This window comes from Macaca nemestrina, chromosome Y (genome assembly GCF_043159975.1).
Source record: "Macaca nemestrina isolate mMacNem1 chromosome Y, mMacNem.hap1, whole genome shotgun sequence".
NCBI lineage: Eukaryota > Metazoa > Chordata > Mammalia > Primates > Cercopithecidae > Macaca > Macaca nemestrina.
The window spans coordinates 1,744,783-1,756,575 of record NC_092146.1 but is presented as its reverse complement, the minus strand read 5'-3'; the positions used below and the strand labels follow the sequence as shown (position 1 = coordinate 1,756,575).

The 11,793-nt window shown below is 45.8% G+C and overlaps 1 protein-coding gene across 5 annotated transcripts in view; it reads left to right on the top strand.

Annotated features, from left to right (window-relative positions):
* LOC105478059 (polyprenol dehydrogenase) overlaps positions 1-11,793 on the top strand; it is a 338,117-nt gene that overhangs the window by 255,673 nt on the left and 70,651 nt on the right. For all 5 annotated transcript variants that reach the window (XR_011618493.1, XR_011618495.1, XR_011618494.1 and 2 more), the window contains exon 4: positions 3,887-3,988. Coding sequence is in view for 1 of the 5 variants with exons in the window: in XM_071089377.1 (XP_070945478.1) it covers positions 3,887-3,988 (102 nt within the window). In the remaining 4 variants the exon portion in view is untranslated. The remainder of the gene's footprint in view (positions 1-3,886; positions 3,989-11,793) is intronic.

Genomic DNA, 11,793 nt, shown 5'->3' with positions numbered 1-11,793 from the left:
CCGTCACTCTCATCTCTGCTCCATGTAGCCGTAAGACCAAACCTGCATCTGTGTTTGCACACGGTCTGGTAGTCTCCTAACCTGCTTCCAGAGACACACCTCGTGGAAATGTGCAAGGCTCAGCAAAGAAAAGCTAATATCTAATGATTCAGGTATTTACCCAGCTTTTTTTTTTTTTTTTTGAGATGGTGTCTGGCACTGTCGCCAGGCTGGAGTGCAGTGGTGTGATCTTGGCTCACTGCAACCTCCGCCTCCCAGGTTCGAGTGATTCCCCGGCCTCAGTCTCCCAAGTAGCTGGGATTACAGGCATGCGCCACCATACCTGGCTGATTTTTATATTTTTAGTAGAGGCAGAGTTTTGCCATGTTGGCCAGGCTGGTCTCAAACTCCTGACCTCAGGTGATCCGCCTGCCTCAGCCTCCCAAAGTCCTGGGATGACAGGCGTGAGCCACCGCGCCTGGCCTGCTTTTTTATTTCTTACTGGCACGAGAACTTAGAGTGATACAAATCTTCTGAATATTTGGGCTGCATTCTGCAGACGGTGACACCTTCTGTTTCCATGGATATTATTTATAAAACATTTTTGTCACCTGCTATGAATTGTCACCCTGCCCAGATGCTTTAAAGGGACAGTTTTTGAAATCAACATGAGTTTGGGCAGTGGGTAATTGCATACTTAATACAATTAAACATTAAAAAGGGGCTCCTTCTGCTTTCCTATCAAGTGAGGCAGCAGGGTGATAGACGTAGGGGTGAGGGATGCACCCTGTATTATAGGCCAGGGTTCTCTAGAGGGCTAGAACAGGATCAATAGCTATATATAAAGGGGGTTTATTCAGCATTAACTCACAGGACACAAGGTCCTACGATACGCTGTCTGCAAGCTGAGGAGCGTGGAAGCCAGCCCGAGGCCTAAAGCTGAAGAACTTGGAGTCCAATTTTTGAGGGCAGGAAGCCTCCAGCACGGGAGAAAGCTGTAAGCTGGGAGGCTAAGCCAGTCTAACCTTGCCACATTCTTTTGCCTGCTTTTTATTCTGGCCGTGCTGGCAGCTGATAAGATGGTGTCCATCCCGACGAAGGGTGGGATCTGCCTTTCCCAGCCCACTGACTCAAATGTTCAGCTTCTTTGTCAGCACCCCCAGGATTAATACGTTGCGTCCTTCAATCCAATCAGGTTGACGCTCGGTAGTAACCGTCACACCTGGTGTCTGTTTCTCTGATTGTAAGGACACCAGTCCTACTGGATGAGGGCCTCACCCTTATGAGCTCCTACAGGCCCTGTCTGCAAATAAAGTCATCATGGAAGTTTCAGGGTTCTGATGATGAGTGAGGGAGGGCGCAGTTCAGTCTATAATGATGTCCTGTATCTATTGCAAAGAAAAAATGAAGGCGCTATTCCATTCCTCCAAACCAGGGAGGTTTGCCAGAGTTACAGACAAAAAGGTTTTTTAGGGGGGTACAGTTCATTCCGTAACAATGCTCTCTCGCTATCGCAAAGAAGAAAGGAAGGGGTCATTCAGTTCCTCCAAAGCAGGAGATTTGCCAGAACTCCAAACAAAAGGAATTTTTTTTCCATCTTGATCCCTATTTATCAACACGTGCCTCCTTATCTTTCCAGCTGACTTCATCTCTTGGGTAGCATTAATTTCAGAAATCTGTATTTCTGACTTGCCCTCAGGAAACCCCTTTAGATGTTAGAAATTCTTCTGTGGATGAAGTTATCTTTTTTTTTTTTTTCTCTGAGACATAATCTTGCCTTGTTGCTCAGGCTGGAGTGCAGCGGCGCAATCTCGGCGCACTGCAACCTCCACCTCCTGGGTTCAGACAATTCTCCTGCCTTGGCCTCCTGAGTCGCTGGGATTACAGGCACCCACCACCACGCCCGGCCAATTTTTGTATTTTTAGTAGAGACGGGGGTTTCGCCACGTTGGCCAGGCTGGTCTTGAACTCCCGACCTCAGATGATCCGCCCCCCTCAGCCTCCCAAAGTGCTGGGATGACAGGGGCCCGCCACCACACCTGGCCAGATGAGGTTACCTTCATGAGACTCAGGGTTTGCCGTCTGTCGCTGAGTTGCAAATAAAAGAAAAGTTGGATGAGTTATTTGTGGCGTCAAGAGCAACACTTAGAATTGTAGAATCGCATTCTCCATTGGAGGCTCTGGTGTGAGGGCTACAGGCTGTGTGAGTGTCATTCACCACGCTAGGTGCCGAAAGGGGCATCAGACATAGCAGCTGCGTGAGTCTCCTCTCTTCATATGATACCGTCTCACTGTCAGAGTCACAGTGACAGAGGCATTTGTTGCCAAGGATTCCCACTCCAGTAGGGTTAACATTTTTCTTCTGTATGAGTTCCTTAGGGTTACTGTAAAAAGCACATCTTCTCTTCTCTCAATAAGTTTTAAGTGACATTTAAAAATATTCAAGCCTGTGACTTGACCTAATTGTTCAGCATTTGACTCGTTCTATTAAATGGAGCGCCTTGTCAATTTCAAGTCCTTTATACTTGCAATTGTTAAGAGTTAAAAGGTAGTTGGTTTTGTCGCAGACAACGCGTTAAGGAATCCTTCCACGTTTTTCCCGACTTTAAAATTAAAGATTCTCAGGGCGCTGTGTAGAGCAGTGGAAATAAGACCTCGTGTGTGTGTGCATGTGTGTGTGCGTCTGTGTGTGCGTGTGTGTGCGTCTGTGTGCGCGTGTGTGTGCGTCTGTGTGCGTGTGTGTGTGCATGTGTGTGTGCGTGTGTGTGCGCGCGTGTGTGTGCGTCTGTGTGCGCGTGTGCGTGTGCGCGCGTGCGCGTGCGTGTGTGCGCATGTGTGCGTGTGTGTGCGCGCACGCGCCTGGAGGAGAACGGGTGTTCCACTTGGGTGAGAGGATTGGCTGTGAGCTTCAGACCAGGAAATGTGTCATCTAGCCAAGCACCTGGCTGAGTGTGCCGGAGTGAGGACCTTGAACAGAACCTTCCTTTTCTGTTATTATTCGCTACAGAGCTAAAAGGGCCAAATATATCCTGTGAAAACCTTCTTTTTTTTTTTTAAATAAAAGACCAGATCCCTCCTTCAACTGTACACATTTTTAAATAAAATCATATTGAACTAAAAAAAAAAAAAACCCCCAAAACTGGGGAACTTGCAGAATAGAAATCTATCCTCTCCCAGGTCTGGAGGACAAGAGGTTAAATCCAGGGTGTCTCGGGGCTGAGCTCTGTCGGGACGCTCTAGGGCACGATCCTTTTGGCCTTTCCCAGCTCCTGAGGGCTCCAGACATCCCAGGGCTTGTGGCTGCATCACTCCAGTCTCTGCCTCTGCCTCTGTCTTACCATCATTTTCTCTCATCTGTCTCAAGCATCCCTCTGTCTCCTTCTTATAAAAACCCCAGGTTGGGCACGGTGGCTCATGCCTGACATCCCAGCACTTCGGGAGGCCCAGGTGGGCGGATCATCTGAGGGCAAGAGTTCGAGACCAGCCTGGCCAACATGGTGAAACACTGTCTCTACTGAAAAAAAAAAGAAAAAAAAATCAGTGAGCTGAGATCCGGCCACTGCACTCCAGCCTGGGCGACAGAGCAAGACTCCGTCTCCAAAAAAAAAAAAAAAAAAAAAAACCAAAATATAAAAATTAGCCAGATGTGGTAGCATGTGCCTGTCATCCCAGCTACCCGGGAGACTGAGGCAGGAGAATCGCTGGAACCCGGGAGGCAGAGGCTGCAGTGAGCTGAGATCACGCCACTGCACTCCAGTCTGGCAACAGAGCGAGACTCTGTCTCCAAAAGAAAAGAAAAGAAAAGTGTGACTTCCCAGGTGAAATTGAAATGGACCTGTTTAGAAATTGTCTTAATCTCTGAAATAGGTTGGAAGGTAACCAGGCATTTGTTGTTGTCCTTTTCCAGTGGAATTTTTATTCTGTGACCTGGCTTCCATGATGTCTATCCGGGACTTTGTCCAGAAGTTCAAGATGAAGAAGATTCCTCTCCATGTTCTGGTCAACAATGGTGAGTCCTGGTGAACTTGCTGCAAGCCAGGGGTTAATTGGAAGGACGGGAGCTCTAGCTTTCATGTGACAGAAGTGTCTGAGCAAAACAGGATATCCATGGAAATTATTGCACAGACCTGCTATTTGTAGTCACTGCTTCAGGTCACAGATGGCTTTGGAGGACCATCAGTCTTGTTAGTATGTTACTTTTAAATAATGGTCACCGGATAACATGTTGTATGGAGCTGACACATTCACTTGTCCACTTTGACTAAAGTGTATTACGCACACGCTAAGGGTTGGTGTTTCCCCAAATGTTGTCTTGCAAAATCATCACCACACTCCCCTGAGACTCATGATTTGGGCTCTAGAAGCTCATTCTCGTTTATCTCTTGATTTTACTCCCTGTTCAGCATCCTTACCCAGACGGGTGGAGTCAGTATCTCCCCTTCCCCGTCTTCAGTCTGCCCGTCTGCCAATCTTCAACACAAACCACCCTTGATCCTGAGCCCTTGTTTGAGCCTCGCTGAGCTCTTGATGTCATTGCAAACCTTGAGCCCTTCTTTGCGCCACGCTGAGCCCTTAACGTCATTGCAACACTTAATATTTCTCCTCGCAGTACTGATGCCCGTTACTCTCATCCCTGCTACAGTCCATTTTATTTTTTATAAAAGTTAACCTGAACCCTCCACACTGAGGAGGTACAGTTATTGACATCTCCAAACTAAGTAAATACATAGAACTGAAGTTCTCAGAAATACACCGAAAAACATGTGTGCTAGTAGAATTTAACACATCGCTTTCACAGATGGAGACCAGATGGAAATTTAGAGAGGAAATAAATAGTGCCATGAATACAGTGGATAGGACAGACATAAGTCAAACAGTGAGCCCGTCGAGACAGCACCTTCCTTTCAAATATATGAAATATTTATCAAGTTATTGATACTTTAGATGGCAGACAAAAAAATCACCAAAAGGGTCTTGGGATTACCCAGTGTAATTACTCAATTTCCCACCTAGACCATTAAAGATTCTTAATTCTGCAAAACCCCTTTTGCTTTCTGAGGTACTGTTGTCATTAATTCTGGACATTAGGATATGCACGTGTCTGCAAGGAGGGAGAAAACATTATTCTCTGTGCTAAAGTCGTAACACCTGTCCGTTTCCAGCTGCCAAGATGTGGTAGCTTCCATCTAATTTTTTTTTTCCTCTTTGTCTTGATGTGTTTTGTGTTTTTCTGCAACATTAATGGGATCGGAGGATAGGAAAGTGGATGAGATATCCACGCTTCCCCTCAACCCACTTGTTTAATTGGAAATTATTATGCTACAGTTTAAAGGAGAAGCATGGGATATAAAACTATACATAGAGTGTGACACCAATTTATGCATAAAAATATGTGCAGACATAGCTGTGATGTGTGAGTGCATGTGTATTTGTATATGTATTTGATGTATGATTTCTATGTATTTATGCATAAAAATATGTGCAGACATAGCTGTGATGTGTGAGTGCCACTCAAATAGCTACAGACACCACCATTTCCATGTACTTAGCCTGGTAAGAAATATCGTATTATCAATGCTAGTGGCTGTTGTTGGAAGGTCCGGAATGATTTTAACTTTCTGTGTCTTCTCGTTGGAGGTTAATAACACTTTTCAGATTTGCCATCCTGGTGGGATCTTAAGCTTCTATGCAGGAGTCAATGATTTCCCAGTCAACACCCATTTGGAATCTTCTGTCTCAGCACTGGGTGTGGACTTCCTTTGCTGAAGCCCCATCCGTATTTTAAGTGATTAGAATTGTAGCATTATAAGTCAGCAAATGTGGAGACCCCTTAGAGGGACCGTGGAGATCCTGTGCAACCCAACGTCTCATTTCTTCATTGCGTGTAACATTCTTACTCATTAGTAATGGGAGCAGTTTATCACAGAGCAGTTGGAAATGGACATGCATGACTGACATGCTGCCCTGTGCAGAGACACAGAAAAACAGAAATGTCTATCCTCTTAGGGACTTTTCTGCAGCTACTTCCATCCATTTGCTATGGTCTTGCATCCACCAGCAAGCAGAAAAAACTAGGAATCTCAGGCCGGGTGCGGCGGCTCACACCTGTCATCCCAGCACTTTAGGAGGCCGAGGCAGATGGATCACAAGGTCAGGAGTTCAAGACCAGCTTGGACAACATAGTGAAACCCCGTCTCTACTAAAAATATAAAAATTAGCCGGGCGTGGTGGCGGGTGCTTGGAGTCCCAGCTACTCAGGAGGCTGAGGCAGGAGAATCGCTTGAACCCGGGAGGTGGAGGCTGCAGTGAGCCGAGATCATGCCATTGCACTCCAGCCTGGGCAACAGAGCAAGACGCCATCTCAAAAAAAAAAAAAAAAATTAGGAATGTCAGATATGATATGTTTCTCCAGCGGACTCTTACTCTTTTCTGGGGGGAACAGAATTTTACTGAGCAATGAGTATATGAACCACATCTGTGACAGTGGATACAGGCTAACACCAGCCTCACCAGTGTATTCTCCATCACTCAACCACCACTGTGACAGTGGATACAGGCTAACACCAGCTGACACAGCCTCACCAGTGTATTCTCCATCACTCAACCACCACTGTGACAGTGGATACAGGCTAACACCAGCCTCACCAGCATATACTCCATCACTCAACCACCACTGTGACAGTGGATACAGGCTAACACCAGCTGACACAGCCTCACCAGTGTATTCTCCATCACTCAACCACCACTGTGACAGTGGATACAGGCTAACACCAGCTGACACAGCCTCACCAGCGTTTACTCCATCACTCAACCACCACTGTGACAGTGGATACAGGCTAACACCAGCCTCACCAGCATATACTCCATCACTCAACCACCACTGTGACAGTGGATACAGGCTAACACCAGCTGACACAGCCTCACCAGCGTATACTCCATCACTCAACCACCACGTTTACCTTTTGCAATGGCTGTTGCTTTCCTAGGATGCTCCTCTGTTCCTTTTCTCAACAGATTTTAAACAAGGCACACAGGGCTCTCAGATAGAAAAATATTCTGGAAACTGGGACAGGGTAGGATTTGAATCAAAAGAGTCTTGTTGTTGGATTGGCTTTGTACCCTGTCTCTTCTGTAGAGAATCTCATGCACATATAGGGTTTACTTCTTCCTAGACTTATCTAGATCTTCCTTGCATGCTAAGACTTTTTACCTTCGCTCAATGCTTCCGAGGCACCTCAAGGCAGGAAGTCCAGTGTGGAGTTCCTGAGCCCATGGCTGACACCGGTTCTACAGGAGAATATTTCCTTCTCCCGTTTTTAGAAGACTGTCAGCATTTCTTCACCCATGGCCTCCCACCTGACCTTAAAGCCAACAATGATAGTGGCTCACGCCTGTAACCTCAGCACTTTGGGAGGCCGGGGCAGTTGGATCACGTGAGGTCAGGAGTTTGAGACCAACCTGGACAGCATAGTGAAACCCCGTCTCTACTAAAATTACAAAATTAGCTGGGCGTGGTGACGCATGCCTGTAATCCCAGCTATTCGGGAGGCTAAGGCAGGGGAATCGCTTGGACCTGGGAGGTGGAGGTTGCGGTGAGCTGAGATCGTGCCACTGCACTCCAGCCTGAGTGACAAGAGCGAAACTCCATCTCAAAACAACAACAACAAGAACAACAACAACAAAGCCAGCAGTGAGACACCTTTGAATCTCTCTCTCTCTTGTTCTCTCTCTCTCCCTCTCTTCCCTTCTCTCTCTTTCTCTCATCTTGCCTTCTCTTTTTTTAATCTCCTTCACTTACTCTTGTTCTTCTGCCTGCCTTGTAGAAGAAGCATTGTGATGATTTGGGGCCCGTCAGGATCATCTCAGATCGTCACCTCATCTCAGGATCTTCCACTGAATCACATCTGCAAAGGCCTTTTTGCCGTGACAGTCACATTTTCATGTGTTCCAGAGATGAGGACATGGACATTTTTTTCATGTTTTCAGTTATTACTCTACCAAATTGGGAATAGGTTGTGGGCGTCTTTGGGGCCATTATCCTGTCTACCACATGAGATTAGGATGTGGACATCTTTGGGGCCATTATTCTGTCTCCCATATGGGGATTAGCATATGAACATCTCTGGGGCCGTTACTCTGTGTTGCACATGGGATTTAGGATGTGGACATCTTTGGGGCCATTGCTCTGTCTACCACATGGGATTAGGACGTGGACATCTTTGGGGCCATTATTCTGTCTCCCACATGAGGATTAGGATGTGGACATCTTTGGGGCCATTGCTCTGTCTACCACATGGGATTAGGACGTGGACATCTTTGGGGCCATTATTCTGTCTCCCACATGAGGATTAGGATGTGGACATCTTTGGGGCCATTGCTCTGTCTACCACATGGGATTAGGACGTGGACATCTTTGGGGTCATTATTCTGTCTCCCACATGGGGATTACAGTGTGGGCATTTTGGGGGTCATGATTCTGTCTGCCAGATAGATAATGTGGACCTGGACATCTTGGGGTGTGCATTATTTAACCTGCCATACCTGCCTACTCTGCCCGTCACATACTTCACTTGCAGGAAAAATACAATAAACAAGATTCTTGACCTCATGGAAATCATACTCTAGCACAGGAAAAAAACATTGGGTCGATAATCATTGTGTGCAGTGTCCTGCCTTACAAAACACAGCTCTTGCAGTGTGACAGCACAGTCGTGTAAAGTACAGAGAAGATTGCATCCCATGTCCCACGCCTCCCTGGAATGCCCCAGCCTGTGCTGCTCAGAACCGCATTTCCAGGAGATGATCCTGAGAATCCATTTGTTACAAGGTGATGGCTTGAAATAATACTTTGCACTTTCTTCCTTTTATCTTTTTGTTGTACATCGTTCAAGAGGTTGCCCAGGCGGTGGCTCTCCTGAGCTCTACCTCCTGTCAGATCGGTAACAGCATTAGATTCTCATAGGAGCGCAAACCCTACTGTAAACTGCATGAGAGGGACGTAGGTTGTGCACTCCTTATAAAAATCTAATGCCTGATGATCTGCGCATGTGAGGGATCTAGGTTGCATGCTCCTTATGAGAATCTAATTCCTGATGATCTGTCACTGTCTCCCATCACCCCCAGATGGGACTGTCTAGTCACAGGAAAACAAGCTCAGGGCTCCCAGTGATTCTATATGATGGTGACTTACAGAATTATTTCATTATATAGTACAATGTAATAATAATACAAATAAAATGTACAATAAATGTCATGCACCTGAATCATCCCAAAACCATCCCCCAACCCCACCTCCACCACCTCTGTTCAGAAAATTGTCTTTCACAAAAGTGGTCCCTGGTGCCAAAAAGGTTGGGGACTGCTGCCCTAAACTGTTTCCCCAGAACCTTCCCTCCAGAACTCCTCTTAGTCAGTCCCATGCCTCAAGTCTCATGGAAAACAGCCCCTGCTGAGCTCAACAAGGGTGACTTCCAAGGCAAGAAGGAGCTACACTTTGTGCTTTTCTTTTTTTATTCTTAGACACAGCAATCAAGGTTTCGCAAACATAAAATACTTCAGACGTAGAATGTTTTTTCATTTTCTAGTGGGTTGAAAATAGAACCCGACTGCCTCTGTCTGGCTGCTGGGGGAAGCCCAGGGGCAACGTGATGATTTATCAAGCACAAGAATAAATCAATAACAGACCTCCTGCAGAGCCAGTATGTATAGTTTATTCACTGTAAAATTGTATTTATGTAGCTTCCCATCCCCATGTCTGAAAATTGACAGATTTTTAACAACTGCAGTGGATTTATAGATTTATCCTTGTCAGACATCTTCCCATAACTGTAATGGATGAATTTCTTTCTGAGATAAAGAATTACTAAGCGTTATTTTCCCTACCACTAAAGAAATACGTCCATGGTACAGGGTGACCCTGAAAAATAACAATGATTTTTGCCTGGCCAGAGACCTACAGACTCTGGTTTTTGGTACAGTTCATTTACCCATTTGAATGAATGAATGAATTTGAAGGACTGAAATAATTCAAATGAATGAATGAATTCAGAGGAATGACTGAAGGCAAATGATGAATGAATTCAAAGGAATGAACAAATGAATTCAAATGAATGAATTCTGATGAATGAATGAATCCAAATAAATGAACAAATGAATTGAACAAATGAATTGAAAGGAACAAATCAATTCAAAGGAACCAGAGAATTCAAAGGAATGAATTAATTAATTCAAAGGAATGAAAAAATTCAAAGGAATGAATCAATGATTTCATATGAGTGAATTTGAATGAATGAATTCAAATGAATGAACAAATGAATTCAAAGGAACAAATGAATTCAAAGGTATGAATGAATTCAAAGGACTGAATGAATAAATGCAAAGGAATGAATGAATGAATTCAAATGAGCGAATGAATTCAAATGAATGAACAAATGAATTCAGAGGAACAAATGAATTCAAAGGTATGAATGAATTCAAATGACAGAATGAATACATTCAAAGGAATGAATTAATTCCAATGAGTGAATGAATTCAAATGAATGAACAAATGAATTCAAAGGAACGAATGAATGCAAAGGAATGAATTCAAAGGAATGAATGAATGAATTCAAAGGAATGAATGAATTCAAATGATGCAAGTGAGTGAATGAATGAAATCGAATGAATGAAATCGAGTGAATGAAATCGAATGAATGAATGAATTCCAATGAGTTCATTGAAATGAGCAAATGGGCACAGGGCACCTAGAAGACCCATGAGAGGTAAGGAAGATTCATTCGGGGGGGGGGCCCAGGTGTGCAGTTTTGTATCAACAGCAGACTGAGGTGCAATGGAGGCGGCCCTCACTGAGGACCCACTTTCTGGTGGGCAGACACCTGAGCAGCCATCTCCTGTCTTTGTGGGCACCTGGCATTTTCTGTGTGAATTGGGCTCCGCAGTCATCTGGTCTCCCTCCTGGGAAGACGGAAAGTGTCGCCTCACGGCTCATGCAATCGTCAGCGGATCCTGGAGTCTGCATAGGTGTAGACCAGTTGTTCTGCGTGCCTTCCGTTTGCTTCTCTTCCAGAGCTGCTCTCTTGTGGATGGATGGAGTAGCTTTCTGTTCTGTAGTGGCTTCCTCTGCCTCTCCCGGTGGCGCCTCCTGTGAGCACGTGGCATTTGGATGTTATTCTAGTGTTGGTGTTGGCGGCAGCATGGGATGTGGTCTGCTGTGACTCGGTGGCAGGCTGTTGGAGGCTGTTCCCTGCCAGAGAAGGCTGCATGTCCAGGGCGTCCGTCCCATCGCCTCCCTGGACTGGCTCCATCCTTCCCACGGCGCTCCCGAGATTCTAGGAAGTGGGTTGAGAAGCAGTGGTTTTTCAGTTACTCAAATGCTTTTCTCCTCTCTCTCTCTCTCTCTCTCTCTGTCTCTCTGTAACTCTCTGTCTCTCTCTCCTCCTCCTCCCCCTGTCTCTCTGTCATTCTCTCTTTCTACCTCTTCACTGTGTGGGTTTTCCTCTCCCTTTTGCTTTTTCTCTCTGTCTCTCTCCTCAACCCACCCCTGTACCCTCTTCTATTTTGCTCTTGATCTCTCTTCTCCCTCCCTCTCTCTCCCCCCTTCTCTCTCCTCTCTCTCCCTTTATCCCTCTCTCTCTCCCTCCCTCCCTCTCTCACTTCTTCTCTCTCCTCTCTTTCTTCTCTCTCTCCCTCCCTTTCTCCCTCTTTCTCACCTCTCCTTTTCTCCCTCTCTCTCCCTCCCTTTCTCTCCCTCTCTTTGTCCCTCCCTCTCTCTCCCTCTCTCTGTCCCTCCCTCTCTCCCTCTCTCTCTCCCTCTCT